General features: G+C 33.0%; 1 protein-coding gene across 1 annotated transcript; it reads left to right on the top strand.

Moving 5' to 3' along the window:
- Positions 1-19332: 19332 nt before the first annotated feature.
- LOC106298041 lies at positions 19333-21432 on the top strand. Its single transcript, XM_013734148.1, has 4 exons — positions 19333-19930; positions 20169-20980; positions 21066-21156; positions 21203-21432. Exons 1-4 carry the CDS (start codon positions 19333-19335, stop codon positions 21430-21432), a joined length of 1731 nt encoding a protein of 576 aa, XP_013589602.1.
- The last annotated feature ends 1574 nt before the right edge of the window (positions 21433-23006 follow it).

The raw sequence follows: 23006 nt of genomic DNA, 5'->3' as shown, positions 1-23006 counted from the left end.
TGTCATCATAAATATATATATATATATATATTTTTTTGGTCTACAATGTCATCATATATTAGTAACGATTAATGCTATTGCTGGGTCTAGGAAGAGATTAGAGCTCGTCCCAAACTCCTCCCAGTTTTGAAAATTATATATATCGACTGTGGATTAAAATTCTAAACAATTTTGTTTATTTTCCTAGTAATCACACTTTTCTTTATAAACTTTATTTGTAATTCATGTGTTTCTTTTTGCATTTCATTATTTTGAACATCTTCTATGATACATCAAGAATAGATTAATTTCTTATAAAATTAAGACGTTTTAATAGTTTTAATTTGAGTGGTAGTCTGTGTTGTTGTATTTTAGCATGCGCTAGAAATGGATAGCAAGAGAATAAGTGATACAATCATACAATACAAGAGTTGGTGAATGTGTATCACATGCCACATGGCCTTGTGGAGACTCTCATTCTCCCTTTTTGCACAGCCAAACCCACTCTCGAGTGCCGCCCAAAAAGACTTTAATTTCCATACGACATTTCTTTTTTTCTTTTCACTCCCAAAAATATCTCTCCAAAAATAATTATAAATTACAATGAATATAATTAAGTAATCATACCGTAATGCCCTCACAAGATCTGTGTTAAATTGTTTTATCATTACGACATCAATATGTTGTATCAATTCTGTTAATCAAAGAGTAGAACTGAAAAGGAAAAGGGTTTGCTTTTCTGAGAGCGATGTCTCTTTCATCTAGAAACAATTCTAAATAATGATATGACTTTTCTATTTTAATGCATTGATCGATAACTTATGTTCGTCGTACATACGAGTTTCTTCACGTATGCATGTTCATATTCCAAAATAATGTAGCAATGTTTTTACCAGCTAAGTTTCATTAATTTGAAAGTTTGTCTACATGAGTATATTAACCTGAGGGTATCCTAGACCCATAGAGAGGTTCGGATTAATCCCCAAAGGGAGGTGCAGTCCACGGATAGACCATTTCTTCGGGTATTCAAATGGGCTCTAAAGCATAGGCTCATATCCGTGTTAATTGACCAGGATAATTGTGACTTAGTTTCGCGTAACAGGTGAATCGAACCTGAAACGTGTTGGCGTCTCAGTCCCGTCTCCTTGCCACTCCACCACAATCACCCGGTCGAGAACAGTAAAGCTTTCCTAGGTAAGATTGGCACATTTGTTACCTTCTCTTACGGAATGAGAAAGTAACCATTGAAAACATATTTTCCCAAGTACAATGGTGTGAGTGGAGTGTCGCAGTCTTAAATTTGATGTCTTCTTGTTAATTGTAGAGTTCACCCCTTCAACGATCAATCGACGATATCCCAAACTCAAAGACCAAATAGCTTGCATAGTCTGTGACAGTGCATAATATTCAGTTTTTTTCTGGTGTGTTTCTTCCTTCAATCTCTCCATACCGCAAATAGCAAAAAAATCCATCTGAATTTATTATTATTATATATCTTATACCAGAATATTTATTACCGTTGTCATGTGAGACGGCGTAGTTATACTTAACCCATCTATTAGTCATCCAGTTTTTTCATCATTCTAATAACAATCGTAGTTGATTTTTATGTTTTGTTGACATGTACTCGAGGATTTATACGGAGAAAGAAAAGCATGACTGCATATTGAAATCTAAGTATAATCAATAAAAGAAAAGTACATATACAATCGAATTATTATATTTCTAGTGATCAGTCTGGTATAAAACCAAACCAATTAAAATTGAACCGAAATAGAGAAAACAGTTTAGATTTAATAATACCAAATAAATTGAATGGATGTTATTTAAAAAAACCCGCAGTATATAGATATGGTTCGCTATATAAATCGATCAAACTGAATACACCAATCAAATCAATTAATAAGAATATAATTATATGTAAATTATAAATAATTAATAATATATACATAGTTTACTTTATTGATATAATCTTCATATTTAAAACGTTGATTTTAGTAATTTTATTTACTTTAAAGTTATTTATATTTTTTTTATTTTTATCAAATTAATAAATATAAATTTTCTTAACAGACCTTTTACTATATTTTATAATATTACAAAAAAAATTATTTTATTTTATAAAAATTATCATGATTATTAAATTTTTACTTTTACAGAATTTTAATTAAAGTGCTGAAAATATATTTATATTTTAATAAATCCTTTTCTAATCATAGAAACTAAATTCATAAAATCTTATAAAAGAAATATATAGTTATGAAAACTGAATAAATTGAAAACTTATAGTATATAAACCGAACCAAACCAAAGTAAATATGGTATTAATAAGGCAACTAATTTTTATAAGCCGAAAAACAAAAAAAAACTGAACCGAATCTGAACCGAAATACTATTTGAACACACCTAACTATAGTAAAAATATATTTATTATAACATTTTCCAAATATATTACAAATAAAGCACATTATAATTAATTGATAATATTTTGTAATACATGTGCAACATTTGCTTATCTATTATGTTCGGTTATAATCATATAGTGTGAATAAATATTTACATATATTTTGTCAAATTGCGTCCTTTACAGTTGGAAATTGATTTTTTCATTTCAGAATTTAAAAATAAAAACGTACATTCTGTCTAAAATATTCTTTTAAGAGATAAATACATGGCAAACTGAATTACAAATCCATATCATATAAATACGTGATTTGAGTTTATGGCAATCTGAATTTCAAATGAATAAAAGTTTACAGAAATATTGTATTATATTAGAAGTTAGGGTTCTTAATAAAAAGAAAAAGAAAACATAAGTGAGTTTTTTTTAAAAAAATAAGAAAACGCAAGTGAGTTTTAAGACTTCAAGTTCTTTTTCTTTTATTTAAATTAGTTTTTTTTTCTTACTTGTGTATTTTTCATAATTGTTTTTAGCGATTAAATGGACTAAAAAATAATGGGTGACCAAGAGAAATAACAAAGAAATACAATATTCATTAAAAAAAAAAAAATTTGCATGTGCACCCCTACTCCCTTCTATTGATTCGCTCCTGCATATTCATATGGAACTCAGTTTCATTTCATTTAAAGAAAAGAATCGAAATACGTCCCGTTGTAACGGGTAAAACAAAAATAAACAAACAAAAAGGAGAAAGAAGAGATACGTAGCATTTCGGAGTTTGACATGGGAACAAAAGCTGAGCATACGTGTGTGGAGGCAACGAGCACCAGCTATTTTGTATTTACCAGAAATAGGAAAAGCCATCCCAAGACCAAAGTCTCGTTTTGCTACCTCTAATCTCCACAATATCCTGTGTGATCTTTGCCACTTCGTCCTCTTCCTTTCCTATTAACTTGTCTCGTGTCGACCATAAATCTATTTTACTTTGGAGCATACTACTTCATTTCTATTTTTACTGCAGTGTGAATGTGTGATGAAGAATACATTACAAATAAAAGTTCAGTGTAACTCTTTGTTTTGGTAGGATGCTAGACGACAGCAATATGATTAATGGATAATACTATGTAATTATTAATCAAATTGAATATAGTAAAGGTTGTAAACAGTGAATATTTATAAAACTATCAGAAAACCGTATTTTCCAATTATTATGTACTCTTTCCGTTTCAAAAAAATCTACGTTTTAGAAAAAATTAGTTTAAAAATATAATTTTATTTTTTCAATGCATTATTTAATGGTAAATTGTAGATTTAAAAAAAAATGTTTATTGAAATTATATTGGTTAATAGTTAAATACAAAAAAAATAATGCATTACTGATCAAAATCTAATATATTTTTCTTAATATGAGTAATTTTTTAAAAACTTTCATTCTTTGAAACAAAGAAAGTATCTCGTCGAGCTTAATAAAGAAAATCCAAGTTTCATAGTTTGTTATGAAATGATTTTTTACAAGCATGTGAACAATGCTAAAACACACACACATAAAGAAAACACTTCCAAGCTAAGTTGCATGGAAACGGAAATGGATACGCGGAAACGAAACGTTTCGAAACGTGGAAACATGATTTTTGATTTTTTTTGCTTTGGAAACGTTTTAGAAACGTCTATAAATAAATATATATACACACACACACACATATATATATACATATGTAACTGATTAATATTTGTATTCATTTTTATTATGTTTAGTATATCTTAGAATACAAATAAACAAATAGTCATTCTATTTAATCATACGAAAATAAAATAAGTCATCATTAAACATCAAAATCATATAAAATTTTCAAAATAACAAAAATCCAGTAATTAGATATTAAATAGTTTAACTAAAATAAAAATCATAACAACAAGTCTTAACCAATTGGAAAGTTCTGCGTTTCTAGAACAGAAACGCGAGTTTTCAAAATACAAACGCAAGTTTCCACTAAGTTTCTAAACTGAGATTTTTAAGAAACGAGTTTCCAATGCGTTTCCGCGAGTTTCCGAAAGATACCGATTCCGAAATGTTTCCGAAACGTTAAACGGACCTTCAACCGAGTTTCCATGCAACATAGCTTCCAAGTCTATACGAACACATATAGAATTAGAGCACACCGTACCGACCAATAAATGTAAATAGTTACAATAACTTATACTCGTTCTTTGCAGAAAGTACGTCAGAGATTCTTTGGATTTAATATTTTCTTACATGAGCGGGTCTGGTTCTATTGTCTTCTGTATCTAGTTCATCAGAGCAGCGTAAGGACCGAGATCATCGTAAGAAGATGAATCTGATCATGGATACATGGATTATTTTGAATTTATGTTAAGTAAATGTATGTTAAAAAATGCATGTATGTTTATTTCGTAAAGAATTGTCCATGATTAGGATATGTCTGCATACTAATAATTTATCATGTAGGTACAGCTGAAAAGTTCAATTCGTGATATTGTTGAATATACATAAATCTGAGTCCGCAATGTCTGACAAATTCTTCAATAATTCAACAGTCTATATACACAATGATGTAGTTGAGCAATTTTAATCTTTTTGGGCAGAGACCAATAAATCATCAATATATGTATGCTTAGACCATTTCCAACCAACATCAAAACACTATTATAGGATGATTTTTACACTAGAAACTCTCCAATCCATCTCTAAAAGTCACATTTTTTTTAATATAAGACTATAGTACTGCATAAAATTTGGTGGGCTACTGTTCACAATACTAAACACTATTCAATTACTTTTATTAATAAAATATTAGTTAAATAAGTATCAGTGGAAAAATAAATATAGAATCAATATATTATATATACTGAAGTAGTTTATTTTATTTTCATATTTTAATATTATTACATGTCAAAATAGATAAATATTTCTTATTTTAATATTATCATATGTCAAAATAGTAAATATTTCTGTAAAAACAAATATTTAGTGTAATATATCTTTGTGAGTATAATTACATAATAAATTTTATTTATTACATATATTTAATAATAGTAAAAAAATTAATTGAATAATATAAAATTTTAAAATATAGTTCTCGTGTAAAATTGGTATTGTGGTTGAAGAATAAATTCTTTTAGTACTAAAACTACATCAATATGGTGTGGTTTTCGCATCAAAGTGGTGTTATGGGTTGAAGATGTCTTTAGTTGTGTTTATAGACTACCCAAATGATTTATGTGTTTTACCACAGACAAAGTAACCTAATGTGCACACTACCACAATCGAATGATATATCGATGTAACACTTAGGATCAAATCCACAAGGAACTAGTGATCTATAACATTAAGAATACACAAACTTTTATAATATAAGCAAATAAGAAGATAGATGATTGGTAACAAGCTAAGATCCAAGAAATATAAACAAATATGATCTCAAATCCAATCAAAAAATAAGTGCAAAAATTAAAATTTCAATCAAATGTTAAAGATGGATCTATGGGCAAAGATAAATGATATAAAGTGATCAAGGTTCAATCTAGAATGTTTAAACAAAACAATCAACAAGTCTATAGGTCTAGAACTCATTCAAATAAATTAATCCACTTCCATGACAATAAGTCTTATGCTAATTATGCATTAAACATCACCTTATGTTGGCAAAACGCATTCAAACATGCATAAATCACAAGTCTACTAATCATTTAACATCTCTAACATCAATTCTCATTGGCTAGACATGTAAAAGACAATATTAGGTTGGTTCAAACATTTCATTGAACACCTTCCGGGCATGAAATTACTTAAGCTCTAAATCAACTTGATCAAGGCTAATCTAGCATAAAGAACACCTAACAAGCATATAATAACGATAATCAAGCAAGAAACATCATAAATATCCACATAATCACTCTAATCCACGTAACACAAGAATCACCAGGTGACTACTCATTAATTTCCATGAGAAACTAAACTCATGTAAGGTTTAAAACTAATCATGTTAATGAACAAGATAAACACAATATAAGATGAAGTATTTTCTTAAATAATAAAAAAAATTCAAGCTTTTACATAGATTAGACAAGGTCTCGAGAGAAAATGAAATAAAATCCATGTATTAGATCCACGTTTTAGGTCTAAAACTATGTATATTATCTTTAAAACTCAAACTTGGTCAACCTAACAAACCAAGATTTGACTCAAAGACAAATGGTTAAGTTGATATGGGTGTCGACCGCGGACCAGCCTCGTCCGCAGTGAGTGTTTGCGGTGGACCATGTGAGTTTGGTGTGTCCCGGCCTCTATTCCACGGTAGTCCGCACAATCCATCCGCGGTTTGACCATTCGTCACTCGTCTTCCAGCCCTGATTCCACTCGCCTTCTCTTGTTCACGGCCGTAGCCCGCGGTGGCTCGTTCTTGTTTCAATTGTTGATTTTGTCTCTCGGCCATGGACAGCCTTTGTACGTGGTTCCTGCCTGGGGTATGACCCATTTTTTTGGCTTTTGACATGTTTACTTGTCCAAATCCCCCAAACTTCAATTTGAACAACTTCAAACCTCAAAACACACAAATGCAATGCAGTGCAACATAAATAACAACCTAAGGGATCAATATGTATACAAAATGGATGATTAGAACCATCAAAAATACAAGATATCACCAACTACATTATTGGGTACAAAGATTCTAACATTTTTTATATTAAAAATAAATAGAAAAAACATAATTCAAAAGAATTTAAAAAATGAAGTGTTTTATTTTTATAAGGTATCTAATACAATAAAAGAGACTTGTCTCTCTCCTCCTTCCTCCACGTCTTAAAAGTGAGTGGGGCTTTTTTGGACACTTGTCAACATGCTATTCGTTTATTGTGTTGCGACTCTCACGCGTTATTTTTTTTAAAAAAATTTTATTTCGGAAGGTGACTGTTATCACGTGTCTCAATTATTTATACGATGTGTTTTCTGTTCAATGATTTCGGTTAGGCTTTTACATTTCAGGCCCAGTAATAACATTTGTTTATTCATCACTTTGCTTTAGACATTCAAGCGTTCTCCTTTGAAACTTCCAGAATTTGTGATCCACGATTGCCTTTACGATTTCCTCTCGGTAACGGCTCATGATTAAGAATCTCAAACCCTAAATATATATATATATATTACGCTGGAAAGGACGTCTCCGGCTACACTCATCCTATCGTCTCCCTATCTTCTAAGAAGTTTACGATTATGGCGAATCCTCGACTTCTTCTTCTTCTGTCTGAGTTGAAGGCTGGTCGGAATGAAAACCGTTGTCACTTGCCTCCTCCATTCTTAGAAAGCAAGAAAAGTAAAGAAAGATGGAGAGCTTATGGGAATTGATATGGTTCTGGTAGATGAGCAGGTTACTTATCTATACTGAATCTGATGTTTCGCTACTTCATTGTTGGAAAATCGATTTTTAATGTTGGATTGTGTTCTATGAATTACAGTGTACGCTGATTCAGGGCGGTCTTAGCATCCACCGCTTGAACACCTTTCAATGCCTCCTTAGAGAGGGTGGAATCTATGAGATTAGTGGACACCTGTCTCTATTAGATTCACCCAAAAAACGTCCATGGTCAAAATAAAAGAAACTATTAATCATATACCAGCGGAGGTCTTCATGTTTTGAACTCGTGATGAGATGTTGTGGTAGCTGGCTAACACAATACTTACCAGGTATGTTCATAAGATGATGGAACCAGTTCCATTGATCGGCTTCCTCATAGGTTTGCTATAATATTTCATTACATCCACAAGATATCGTTGATCACTGACAAAAATGCATTTGCTGATTTTCTTTCACTCTTTTATCATCAGTGAATATGTTTTGATTCTCTGACCTTGCGTTGGAGGGAGACTTTAGATATAATATATTATGCTACAAACTAAGTCAAATTTTCCTTACAGCGTCTAAGAAAATGATTTGTAATTTGAATGATGCGCTACTAAAGGGAAGAAGCCGAAAGAATGAGTCAGATAATGAGGCCAGCATTGTAAAAACATAGACCTGTGGTTGATTTTCATCGTGTTTATTCGTTGTGGTGCACTTTCTCAGGTTTTCTGAAATCGATAAAATTGCTTATGTATGCTTTTGTGATCTATAGAAGGATACCATATCCGCTGAGAAGCTAATAAAATCCAAATTTCTGCAACACTAAAACAAAAGCTCACTGACTGGGAGAATATTACGCACCAGGACAAGGTATATCAATCAATCTAACTAAGTACTTTGACTTTCAATTTTGTAAATCATGTGTAGCATGTGCCTCTGCCAAAGGTACAGCCAGGGTCTGCTGGTGATGGAAGTTTACAAGCTAATGAAATTGCTGGGAAGAAGAAAGCTAAGCGGGCAAGACGTTGCTACTAAGACCTGCCAATTTCCACCGATCAACTCCATGGCTGCTTCACGGCACTACTGAGAGGCATCCCACTATACATCTCTCTTTAGGTAAGCTACCTTTTCTAGGATTTTCCTTCTCCTTATGTTTTCTTATTCATCAGTGGAAATGTTAACATATACCTCTGCTTTATATTAAAGTTACGTGTAGCTCAATGCATAGAATTCTTTGTAAGTTGAACCAAATTCATTTGAATATACAGATACAGAAACCTGGTTATATTGTAGCAACTCTAACAGATGTTGTAGGCTCATACGTGTCCTCATCTGACTGAAATTTGGTAGTGGGCACTCTATTATGTAACTTAGGAATCTCATCTCATTTAGTACATAGTGGTTGGCTTCAAAACAGAGGCTCTGCGAGTTTTATTGTTCATAATTGTTTGCTTGATAAAATGTTACATTGTCAAATAAGTTATGCCATTTTAGTTGATAGTCTTCTGATTATGCTTACATATATAGTTTACAAGAATACAATAGGAAGTGCTATGATGATCTTCAAATAACAAGACAAAGTTACGGAAATGAGATCGATGGTTGGAGTGAATGGATTATTCTAATCATCTTGATATGTTTTATGATTTTGTTATATTTACACAGGTATTTTAATTGTTGAGCAAGCTTGAACAGGTTTGTTCATTTTTAAATTCTCAATCTTTTCCTTTGTATTTTCAGTTTTGATCTTACTTCATTAAATTCACTCATGTGTGTAAAACAAAAGTGTCTCCTTAACTCCACGCAGTAGATCGGGTACATGTTTTTTGCAGCTAATCTTTGAATTTTCTCTTTGAATTGGGCGGAACTGTGTGCACACTAGCTAAAGACCTCCCGAGTTGAGACCCATCATTCAGATAGAAGGGGGGGTAGAAGAAACCAATCCTGCCTGACGGTACAAAACAATGGTCACGATTCATACTAAGCGAGAGCTTCCGTTTATTATTATAAGTTTATAACACAAGCTATAGTTGGGTATAAATAAAGGTTATTAGTTCTGATGAGGATTTCATGGATTTAAGCGAGAGCTTTTGTTTTTTTATAGTTGTGATGGTTTTGTTTAATTGTTTTGCATATATGGATTTTCTGTGTGAACAAACTATAGCAATTCTTAATGCTCAGCGTGACTCTATGGACGTGAGGATTTGACAGAAACCCAAGTAGAAAAGTAACACAAACAACTCAATCAACACGGATGATTAACTATGTTTTGTTATGTGTACTTGTGCGTTTAATTATGTCTTTATTATACTCTTAATTCACTCACAAGTCATGTTATGCATTTTGTTATGCTTCACACTAGCTATATACTCATAATAATGAAATTTCCAGTAACCATTTCTTTTAGCTGATATATTGATTTTATGTATAACAATAGTATATCATAACCAATACTACTATAACACATATAACTGATGGTTTATATTAATTATGGAAAATTAAAAATCGTTTTAATTTTCAAAGTATAATATAAAAAGATCAAAATACAATTATTTAAGAATCAGTAGTCGGAAGATAGAAGGCTTTAAACGGGTTCTTGATGGACATAAGTTATGGACTTTAATGTAAACGGATTTTGATTTAAACAAAGCTTATGTACATAATTTTTTAATTAGGAAACAATTCATTTTACAATTACTCAGTAAAATTCACATATATTAATAGAAAAATTGCATTTATTTGTGTATTTCAAAAGTATTGGCAGCTGTGAAAGAAATTCTTCAGACCCCGCTGTCTATTTCAAAAATTGCAGCCTATGATATTTTGCAGAAAATTCATTCAGGATGATAAATTATTAGATTCATTAAAGAATCAATGTTTGAATAAATTATTGTTATACATTTAATAAGTTCAAATTGTTTTTATACATTATTGTTACTAACCATTATCAAATGTATAAAAACCAATTTTGAATTTATTAAAAAATAAAATATACGAACCTGGCGCGTAGCGCCGTAATACCACTAGTATATATATAAAGTTGATACTTTTCTTCTCACGATGTCACATCATAATCATCAAATGCTCTCTATAAATTTGACACCTAAGAACATTCACCATAAATAGTAATTAGGAAATAGTATAATTAAATATCTCAAATTATTTAACAATTTAAGAATTTAGATAACGTAAATCAATTAAAAGAGATCTATATATGTTAGTTATTTTCACTTTATTATCAAATAAACTTTATCCAACAAAATTTCTAAAAAATAATTAAAATGTTGTACTAATATATTTGTATTTTATAATTTATAAGATTAATTTTTTTAAAAAAAATATTGATGAATGGAAAAATCATCATCATCTATATGTATGTCAAATAATTTTTATATTAATTTTTACAACGTAGCTATATATAAAAAAATATAAAATTCTACTTCTAAATAATGTAGGTGTACATAAAAACTAATGTAAAGGAATATAAAATACTATCTGTCATTTTACATTATAAACAAAAAATATCATAATATGTTAATAGGATTCATAAATTTGGGTTTAGTAATGTATTTAAATTTTCATATTTAAAGACTTTTATTATGTAAAATAATAATTTTGATGAATTTATATTGTTTACCTAAAGTATAGTAAAAATTCTTAGCATGTTATCTATAAATAAAAAGTGATTTATTTTAAATAAATAACAAAATATAATAAATCAAAAAATATATTTAAAAATAAAATAAAATGGCTAAATATATTATAATTTAATTATATATAAAATAAATGTTAATAACTAATCAATAACATTTATTTTTTTAAAAAGCTATCAGTTATTTGGAAAATATGATTTATAGTCTTCAGAAATAATAACATATAAAAATATTCAGTTATATATTTTTCTAAATAGTAACAATTAATTGATATTATGATTTGGCTACATCTACCAACATTTAAATAATTCCCTATTACAATGAATCAATAATTCACTTTTTGCATTCTTTTAAAAGGTATAAAAAGAAATAAAAGTAACAATAAATTCAATATATATATATATATATATAAGAAATAATCAATATTTTATGTGCTGAACTTAACCGCATTATTAAGAAATTTTATTATATTTACTATTAAAGTAAAATAGAAACATTTAAGAAATAATTGTAAAGCAAATACAATTATGAAAATATTTTATAATGTTATTACATACTTATGATTTCTAATAAGAATCAAATTAACAAAAACTATAATGTTAATTTCAATTGAAACACATAAAAGTATGTGATGACCATGTGTTTTCGACTTTTCGTTAGAAAAACAACAGTAAAAATAAATGATAATATTTAAAATAATAAATGTATATTTGATAGTAAGTAAAACGTAAACACATTAAAATATAAATAAACGTCAAGCGTCAAACTAAATAATCAGTCTTGCGAAGTGGAGACAAACCTCTAGTTGTTCAATAAAAACGGATACATAAAGTAAAACACATACTACAATTAACACTCACGGATCTTTACCAATAGATGAAAATGACGTTCGAACACAAAGTATTAAATTTGTGCGATCTGATTTATGTTCAGGACAGTAATTAAATTACTTTCCGACACTGGCACCAGTGAGAACTATTCTCTTCTTTTTTTTTTTTTTTTTTATCAAAGAGAACCATTATCTTAAATTTAGAAATTTTAGGCAAGATTATCATAGCTATAAGCAAGATTACTTCAAACATTGAAGATTTGGAAGAATTTTGCATACGCCACACGACGACCTAAGAGCATTATATGCAAATAAGTACAATGTCAAAAACGTTGTTCATATGTGTCTTCCATAGTTTTTTTTTTCTTTGACAAAGAGCCTTCCATAGTTATTATACAAATACTATTCCAAAATTTAGCTATTCAGTACATATTTTATGTACACATATGATAATATCTTAACATCAATGGGGTTTAGTGTCTTACGTTAATATATTTGTAACTAACATACAATGACAACCACATAAGTGTAGTCGAGTGGTACCACAGGTTTAGAAAGGTGTTAAGCATTCTCAGATTCAAATTTTACCATATTTGAATCATCTGTTTGTATGGCAAAACAACATTGTTTCTAATTCCTATTGCGAGCAATCATGTCTGTCTGGTGTCGGTGAACAAACCCCAAGAGATTAACCGGGTTATAAAAAAACTGACATACAATGACACATAAGATATTGCCTACAACACCGGTTATGAAAAGAAGAAAACATTACTAAAGTGCATGTAACAGATCATTGGTTTTGGTAAAATGTTAAATTTTATACTAATTTTAAATTTTTGACATCAATTACAGAGAAAACAAAAAAAATCAGAGTAACCAAAATCTAAAACTAAGACTAAGCAATAATAGAAACCAAAAGATGGTCACAATCAACAAGAACACATCTAAGCAACTTAGGAGATCCAACATGTAGAAACACCGATTCCAAACTTAAAGTTCGAACATTTATGTTGTTGCCACAGATCCTAAAATCTTCAGTCCTCGTCTTCGTTGCCACGACCATCACCACTCAAGGCTGCCCTCAAAACCTCAAAAGCGGGTAGTGCCTACAGCTTCTCCAAAAACTAACATAAAAACGTGACAACTTCGAACAACAAGTTACAGCTGTTATATGAAATCTTACCTACAAGAAATGTTTCGACACAAATTGCATCCCAAACGGGAAAATTTTGATAAATATCAGGTCTAATGTAACGTAGAAAATGAAATTATCAGAAAAAAGGTTGAGATCGATGATACGTAATTACTGCGATACCAAAACATAACGTGTACCCCATCATGATTATTGCGATTTTGATCTTAGAAATTGGTTAATGTCATTATCCTAAAGATTGGTCCATGCCACTCAAAGTTTCAGTTTCTAAAGTAAAATTGCTTCTTCGTGGACGGTCGATTTCAAATCGACATAGAGATAGTGCACGCCTAAAACAATGACACTACTATTTATTATATACTTATATTATATATATTAAAGTGTCTCGTCGTTTTGTAATAAGGAATTTTGTTTACAACTTTCATCTCTCTATATATGACATGCCAACGATGTGAGGTGTCTTCCTACTCCATGTTATCCTACAAATTGTGAGACCTTTTTGAGCCTCATAAACTGTAGGATATATCACACACCACATACAAAATTATTATGCCACGTACCAATAAGCAAAACCCTTGACTGTAAATCCGAGAATTATTATAGAGTAGATTATATAATATGATTACATCACTACCAGATTACTTCTATGGACTTTTCTCTCTCTGCGATGTTTGTGTTTTGCAGGCTGACAGCGATCAACTATAACGACTAACATAACAACAATGACCAACGAAATTTTTTTAGTTTGTTTTGTAGTCGGCACTGGTTCTTGTTTATGTTGTAGTCTTTTGTTTAATGATCGGTTTCATAAATATATTTTGAAGATTAGTAATTAAAATTTTAAACGCTAACGAAGTGAAACAGTATAAAATTTTAGATTATTGATTAGTTTTCTACAACTTATCGTTGCTGCCATTTTGCTTAAATTGTTGTTTTACTTGATCTTATTGTAAGCGCTTTTGGATAGGTTGCTTACATTGTTTTTTTTACTTGATCTTGTTGTCTTATTAACTTCAAGCCCTCTTTGTTAGAAGTTTTTAAAACTTTTTACGGCCTCTTAGATGCAAAATGGTTGTGTAAGCAGACTGTGGTTGCAATCCACTTTTTAAACAAACATTTATTTTCAGTAATGATATTTACAATTGAGCAAAAAATACTAATGCCGCTGCTAACAACTATAAAAACCATGATTTAGTAACTACAACATGTCGTTGGCACTACAAGTGGCAAATCCAAGTTATAGGTTCCAGTTTTAGGTTTTGGATTGAGTTTAATTTATTTAGGTTATAAAATTATTAGACCAAATTTGATCTATAACAGTTCGAAAAAATTGATCTATACAAAACTTGGATCAATTTTTTTTGAACCAAGTTTAAGTTGTTTGGATCGTAAACATTTTGACAAAAATCTAAATTCAATTTTAGTCAGGTTATTTAGGTTATATATTAATTTTGTAGTGTATATATATATATGAAATCATGTTTTAAGATAAACTTTAGTAGATAAAAATAAGTTATTTGTAAAAATATATGATTAGAGTGACTTTTAAAGTTAGCAAATTTATCATATACTTTACATTCAATAATAAATTGTTAATTTTACTATTATAATTTATTTATTTTCTGTTCAACCTACTATTATAATTTATATAAAACTTTGAGTTTATCTGTTTTTGAGTTATCCGAAGACCAATAGAAACTCGAATTTATAAGTTACTAAATCTAAATGAATTTGAATGAACCTATTACCTCAATAAATTGAGTTTTTCAGATAGTATAAAATTTAATCATATTGGATTGACTAAATTGGTCACCCCTATTAGCAAGTAACAAAAATTATTTGGTCGTTAGTGCCTATAGGTTGATCAGGGGCGGATCCAAAATAATTTTTAGTATGGAGCAGATAACCAATTTCTTATAACAAAAAACTTAGCTTATATGTATTTGAACAAACTTAGACTAATTATTAATGGAAAAAAAAATTTAGGGTGGGGCACATGCCACACCCTCTGCGTCCGCTCGTTGATGTCAGCACCAACTACAATATGAACATAATCTGTACATTTGTGATATCACAATATGTAACCGGTATCACTGAATAATGTTCAAGAAAATCTCTAACACTGAACATTTTGTATTTAACGATTTCAATGCATGGGAAGTCCTCGCGATGAACCCTTTATATTAAATTTCTCAAAAAAAAACTATTTCAATTGCATGTCAATCACACTATGAAAAGTCGTCACAACCAACAGTAAAAGTTGAATATGATGTATGTATGAGCTGATGAAAGCAACGTACGTTAACTTGAAGAAGAAAAATATCTTTTCTCTCGGGCTCGCCTTCCAATGCAGAACAGATGGAAAACTCCGGCCGGTGGTTTTCTCTTGAAACCGTCGTCCTCGGCTACCGTAGATGGCTCTCCCCCTCTTCTTCCAGATCCCCCTGATCCTCCAAACCCCTTATCTCTCCCAGACTCTCATTATCCTCCACTTTCATCCTCTGCTGAGAAGAAAGCTATTGTTCCCCCTGCTAGGAAAACAATCAACTCTACTTTAGATTTGAGCAATTTTCCTTCTGATGTTGCCTCCTCTACTGCAAACATCGTTGTGGGTCAACTTGTCATCTCTACTTTAGAACAGGGAAGTGAATTTTCCCCAGTTTCAATTCTGCCAAACCCTAATACTTCTGATGTGATACTGGTCCAGAATGGATGTCCTCTCTTGGCTTCTACAACATCAGACATGGTTCTTGACTCTGCACTCATTACTACCTCTTCTATGGAGTCTGCAATTGCTAATACTACAGAGATGGGGCTGTTTGGTGTGTCTCAGCCTGGCGGTTCTGGAACCAATCAACTAAATGATATTGTTATGGAGAAAGTTACTGGTGCCCCTATGCCCTCCACAGGGGTTACAAATGTTTCTACTGCTGGTCCCAATGAGGTAGAGCTAGATGGAGGAAAGTTTCGGATTATCCCACCAAGCACTCAACACCTCTATTAACAAATAAAGCGTCATATACTACTGCTGCTCAGACTCCTGAAAATCCTACTGGTGGAAATACTTTACCTTCTCTACCTCAACAACTAAAAGGCTTAAATCAACAACAACCCGAGGTTCCTTCTGGCTCTACAGATAACCAATCAACTCCAACTATGGCAGAAAGATTAAGGGCTTCGGTAGATAGAACCCTATCTCGCTTGGCTCCTGTTACTGTTTCAAAATCAGGAAGACCACGATTGCTTATTCCTGATGCTGTCTTTCAGAGAGGAGCTGAAATCCATAAGGACTTCATAATTTGTTTCTTTAACGGTCAACCTCTTCCTTTTAAACAAATTCAGAGCGTGCTTAATCATACGTGGGGGAAAGGAAGACGGATTGACGTGCATAATAACCCTCTGTCTCGGTCCATGATTGTTCGCATTCCAAACGACTACATTCGCCAAAAAAAATCTTGAAAAGGGGATATGGTATGTAGGAGACTCTATGTTTCATACTGCTCCCAGGTCTGCGAGTTTATCGAGATTGGAGACAGAACCAGTGTCATTTCAACTTTGGACTCATTTAATTGGAGTCCCTCTAGACTTGAGACATCAAGAAGGATTAAGTCTCGTTGCTGGTCTTGTAGGGCACCCAAAGGAGACGGATGATTTCACTCTTAACATGGTAAGCCTAACTACTTCCCATGTGAAAGTTGAAGTAAATCTTTTGGAGCTTCTTCCTGATGTTGTGGAGTTTGAAAGAGAGAATGGTGAAGTAGTTGAGGTGTCGGTTGAGTATCCTTGGAAGCCCCGACATGCTCTTACTGTAAGTAGCTTGGGCATCTCAGTCGGAATTGTCTTAGTTTGCCTCCTCCTGCAAAAGTACCACCTTCAACTGGAAATTCCTTTAACTCTAAGACTGTTCCCCCACCAGTGGTTTTCTCTGCTGCTCCCTCAAATAATGCTTCTACCACTAGTGGGTTCTCTTCCAAAAAAAGCCAAAAAAGCGTAACCCTCTTAATGTGCCTACTACTTGGGTAAAGGCGGGTGTTACACCTCTTACCCATGTTTTGGCTGGCACTTCAAAACAGAAGGCATCTGCACATGTGTCTCTATCTGTTCATAACCAGTTTGATCTCTTAGCTTCTGAACTGGACCAAGTTGACACTGCTTCAGTTGCAAAAAATATAGACATGGGGAATTGTACTATTGTTCCAGTCAATGATCGGATAGAAATATTATCACCTCAAGCCGAGTTAAGCTTGCTCTCCCCCCCCCCCTCTATCTTTGGCTTTGCAAGTCATCTCGGATATTCCTCCTTAAAGATCATTCAGGAAAATTCCATGAGACTCCTTTGCAATCATCTTTTAACAAAGTCAGCTTCAGAAAGCCTCTTATTTTGTGCTCTTCGAAGGAGAACACTGAGGCCCTGCCTCCAGTTCTAGGCGCTTTTGGTACAGCCTCAACTCCTGTGATGAAAGTCTCTCGACCTTTGAAACGATGTCGGTCCTCTCCAAGCCTATCTCCGCCTCAGACACGATTGGATTTTGAGATGGCCTCTAAGCAGAAAATTGATAGGGATGTATCCTTGGACGAATTGGCTAGTTTCCTTATTCATAAGGAGACTAAAAAATCGTCTCTATGATTATCAAAAACTTTTTTGGAATGTCCGAGGACTTAATGATCCGGACAAGCATTTTACCTTTCGGACAATGGTTGACTAGCCATCAACCTCTTTTTGGAGCTGTATTGGAAACTCATATTAAGGAGCAAAATATGAACCGCATAATGGCTTCTTTTCCCCTTGGTTGGTCATTTGTATATAATCATTTATCTGATGAAGACGGATGTATAGTATTTTTGTGGAGATCTCCGGCAACTGTTTCTTTGCTTCATCAAACTCAGCAGACCCTTACTTTGGAAATAAGGCTTCATGCCTCTCCTCCATTTATCTATACAGTGGTTTATGCTTCAAATCTTCGTGCTGAACGTGTGAGTCTTTGGGTTGAGCTGATTGATCTTCAAAATCAGTTTTCTTTAGGCAATGCTCCATGGATGATTGGAGGGGATTTTAATCAGATCTTGCATCATGAAGAACACTCTCTACTTGAAGTTAATGTCCTGGACCCCCAGATGTTAAAACTCAGGGATTGTCTACTACAAATTGGAGTCTTTGATCTACGTTATCGGGGACCCCAGTTTACTTGGTCAAATAAACAGCCTATAGGGCTAATTGCGAAGAAGATAGATCGACTTTTGGTGAATGCGGCCTTCATTGTGAAGTATCCAAACTGCGCTGCTTTCTTCCTGCCTCCGCTATTCTCAGACCACTGTGCTTGTCTTATTGATCTGTCACATTCTCTACCCACAGCAGGAACAAAACCGTTCAAGTTTTTTAACTATTTGTATAAACATCCAGACTTTATGAATGTTGTCAACTCAGCTTGGAGTAGGTTTGATAGAGCTGTTCCTACCCTCACTGATCTTTGTTGGAAGCTCAAGTCTATCAAAGTGGATTTAAAAACTCTGAATCGAGAAAACTTCTCACGTATTCAACAACGGGTCACTGAGGCTTCGGTAGCTTTGCAGACAATGCAACTTCAATCTCTTAATGCGCCTTCTCAGGACTTTTTTAAACAAGAAATAATTTTACATGAGAAGTGGAGTTTCTTACGAAGCATAGAAGAGAGCTATTTTCAGCAAAGATCGAGGATTAACTGGTTGCAGCTAGGCGACCAAAACACAGCATTCTTTCATCGTGTAACTCAACTAAGGAACAGCTACAATGCAATCAGGTTGTTTACTATGGCCAATGGCATAATTATCTCTGATCCTCTTGAGATGAGTGATCATGCTTATCACATTTCACCAACATTCTTGGACCTATTCATTATCAAGGACCATTTCTGGTTTCATCTATTGATTGGTTTACTGCCCTTCTCGGGTTTTCCTGCTCACCAGTACACTATGCAGCCATGGAAACTATACCAGATTGTGCTGAAATACAGAAAGTCATGTTTAGACTTAACCCAAATAAGGCTCCGGGGCCTGACCGTTTAACATCTGGATTCTATAAAGCCGCTTGGGGAACTGTTGGATCAGAGGTTTCTACTTCCATCCAACAGTTTTTTACTTCAACGTTTCTCCCATCAACTGCCAATGCGACTATCCTGACCCTAGTGCCTAAGTTCCCGGGGGCGTCCTTGATAACTGAATTTCGGTCAATCACGTGCCTCAACACAGTCTACAAAGTAATCTCAACGATCTTGGTCTCCAGGTTGAAGCCGCTACTTCCTACTCTTATCCTCCCTATGCAGACTGCTTTTGTTACAGATCGGCTTTTGGTAGAAAATACTATTTTGGCAGGAAAACTGATAAATGGCTATCACCGGTCTCGTGGACCTAAGAGAGTTGCTATTAAAGTAGATATTGCAAAGACATTTGACACAATCTCATGGGATTTCCTGTTCAATTGTCTGGCAAGTCTCTCTCTCCCTCCTCTTTACTTAGACTGGCTGCGGGCATGTATTTCTACTCCTCACTACACCATCGGATATAATGGAAAGATAAGAGGTTACTTTAAAGGGAAGCGTGGGCTTAGGCAAGGGGATCCCCTTACCTTTTTGTTATTGCCATGAATTGCCTCTCTCATATGTTGAATTTGGTAGCTGAAGCGGGGAGATTTGGTTACCACTATAGCTGCAAGAAAACTAAACTTACGCATCTTTGCTTTGCGGACGATCTACTAATTTTTACAGATGGATCTCTACTTTCTATCCAGAATGTTCTTCAAGTATTAAATGAGTTCGAGATGAGGTCGGGGCTAGCAGTGAGCAGACAAAAGTCGAGTTCAGCTCTGGTCTTACTCAGTCTGAGAAAGACACTATTATGGTCTCTACTGGAATGCCGTGTGGGAATCTCCATGTCCGGTACTTAGGAGTCCCTCTCAACTATTCCAAGTTGTCAATGGCTAACTGTGCTCCTCTGCTGGATAAAGTGAAGAGCCGTATCTCTTCTTGGAGTGTAAAATCTCTGTCTTTTGCGGGAAGATTGCAGTTGCTAAACACTGTCATTGCTAGAATAACAAATTTCTGGTGTTCCTCATTTATACTACCAAAAGAGTGTATCAAGCGAATAAACTCCATGTGTTTTGTTTTCCTCTGGACCGGCTCTGCTGAAGGTCATAACTCTGCTAGAGTGAAGCTGCGAAGTGAAGGTGGTTTAGGCATAAGAAACCTTTTACTGTGGAATAAGGCATGTATCTTAAAACTTGTGTGGATGCTTTTCTTTCGTGCTGGATCAATTTGGGTAGCGTGGTTCAAAGAGGGGGTTCTGAAAGGAGATATATCAAACTACTGGTCTCGAAAAACAAGTCATAAGCTGTCATGGCTTGCAAATAAACTTATTAAGCTTCGTGACTTGGTGTTTCCATGGATAAAAATTTCAATGGGCAATGGTCAGACTTGTCGTTTTTGGTATGATAATTGGACACCTTTTGGTAGTCTCTTAACTTATCTCGGTTCTTCTTCTATATCCAGACTCGGCATCCCGCTTCATGCTACAGTATCATCTCTGTATACTGATGGTAACTGGAACATTCCACCTGCCAGAACCGAAGCTCAGGTTCTCTTCCAAGCTTTTTTTATCTACTGTCACGATCAGTGAACATGTAGCTGATGAGTTTATTTGGAGTGTCAATGGGAAACAGTCTCAATCTTACTCGACAAAACAGGTCTACAATGCCATATGTGATCAGGGTGTGAAAGTCCCATGGGAACAAATGGTCTGGTGTAAAGGTGGTATTCCTAAACACAAGTTCCTTACTTGGTTGTTTGTGCTAAATAGGTGTCCTACAAAGGACAGGATTCTTAGTTGGGGTCTCTCTACTAACCCAACTTGCCTCTTCTGTCAAATGGCTATTGAGTCAAGAGACCACTTGTTTTTCCAATGCCCTTTTACATGGCGATTGTGGTGTAAAGCAGCTTGACGTTCGGACTTACCCCCATCTCAATCTTGGGATGCTACTATGCTTCAACTACAAGCTCTTTCAGGGAACAAGTTCAGAAAGCGCTTGATTTTTCTTTGCTGGCAAGCAACCATTTATTTTATTTAGACTATTTGGAAACTATTTGGAAGAATCATGTTCATCGACAAATCTTCACCCCGGTGGAAACTATTTGGAAGAACATGGAACGTTTTCTGCAAAACAAATTCTCAAGCTACAGAGACGAAAATCCTGCTCTTTCCTCGAGGCTTCTACAGCTATGGTTTTCAACTGAAACTCCTCCTTGAGTGCTTCGTCACAAACGCTCATACTCTCCTCCTACCGTGAGGACCCTCCTTGGTGTCACGTCTTCTTACTCATCAACCCTACTAGCATTTGACCTGTAATATTTTAGGGGATCTATGCTACGTTCTAATTGCTCCTGCTCTATTTGTTTCTTGTAACCTCTACTACGGATAATCTCTCACAAACTCTCTGACCTTGGCTTGGTCTGTATTTCTTTTTTTCTCATGTTTTAAATATGACAACCATTTACAAAGTGTTACAAAAAAAAAAAAAAAAAAAAAAAAAAAGCAACGTACTCAGGGAAAGGATTAGCAATAAGTTCATTTTCTGTCACTTGCATAATTGCGTTAAGAAACTAGTATATTATTATGTTTGTTTGGGTTCAAGTATTTATCTAATGAACCCCATTAAATAATTACAAAAAACATGTAAGTTGGTCCTCTGGTTGTTTCCGCCACTACAATTTGGCCTCTCTTCTTGTATCCGTAGGGCTGTCAACCGGGAGGGCCAACACCTAAATAGGTGTGTCCAGTTGGGCATATATTTTTCTGGATTCAAAACACTCATATCTAAATTTATCTTACACCCAATAACACTCAAACTCAGCTTCACCCATCATCCAGCTAGACAGCCCAAACCCGCCCAATTATAACTAAATCTGTTTAAATTCAATTTAAGTCCAATTTTAATGTCGTTGAAAAATTATAAATACAAATGTGATGTAAAATAAATTCAATAGACTTCAATTTTTGATAACTGTCTGTTTTATATAAAAAAAATTATAACTCTCTGTTTTATGTAAAAAATTATAACTCTGTTTTATATAAGGGAAATACCCTAGGATAGCAATAAAAAAGTTTTTGTCACAAATATAGACTCTAAGGATCAAAATAACCAAAATGTTTCATTAAAGAGATAAATATACATTTATACCCCTAAGGTTAATTAATCCAAACCTTAGGGTTTAGAGTTAAGGGGTGGTGATATAAGATTAAGATTTAAAATTTTATAAAATAAAAATTTGAAAATAAAAATTTTAAAAATAGTTTCAAAAAGTATTTTCGAATTACAAAAAGAAAATTTGAAAAAAATAAAAAAAAAATTCGAAAAAAACATTTTTAATAAAAAAGTTTTTATAAAAAAGTTCGTTTGAAAACATATAATCTAAAACTATAAAAAAAAATTAATTTTTTTTTAATTTTTTTAATTTTTATTTTTTTTATATATCTAGAGTATTAGAGTCCTTTTACTTATTAAATGGAACATTTTGGCCATTTTCCTTTTTGTGCTCTATGTTTGTGATCAAAACTTGAAAATAGTCTATTTAGGAGAATTGTCCTTTATATAATGGAGAAATCT

This window comes from Brassica oleracea, chromosome C6 (assembly GCF_000695525.1).
Source record: "Brassica oleracea var. oleracea cultivar TO1000 chromosome C6, BOL, whole genome shotgun sequence".
NCBI lineage: Eukaryota > Viridiplantae > Streptophyta > Magnoliopsida > Brassicales > Brassicaceae > Brassica > Brassica oleracea.
This window is presented reverse-complemented; position numbering and strand designations above follow the sequence as displayed.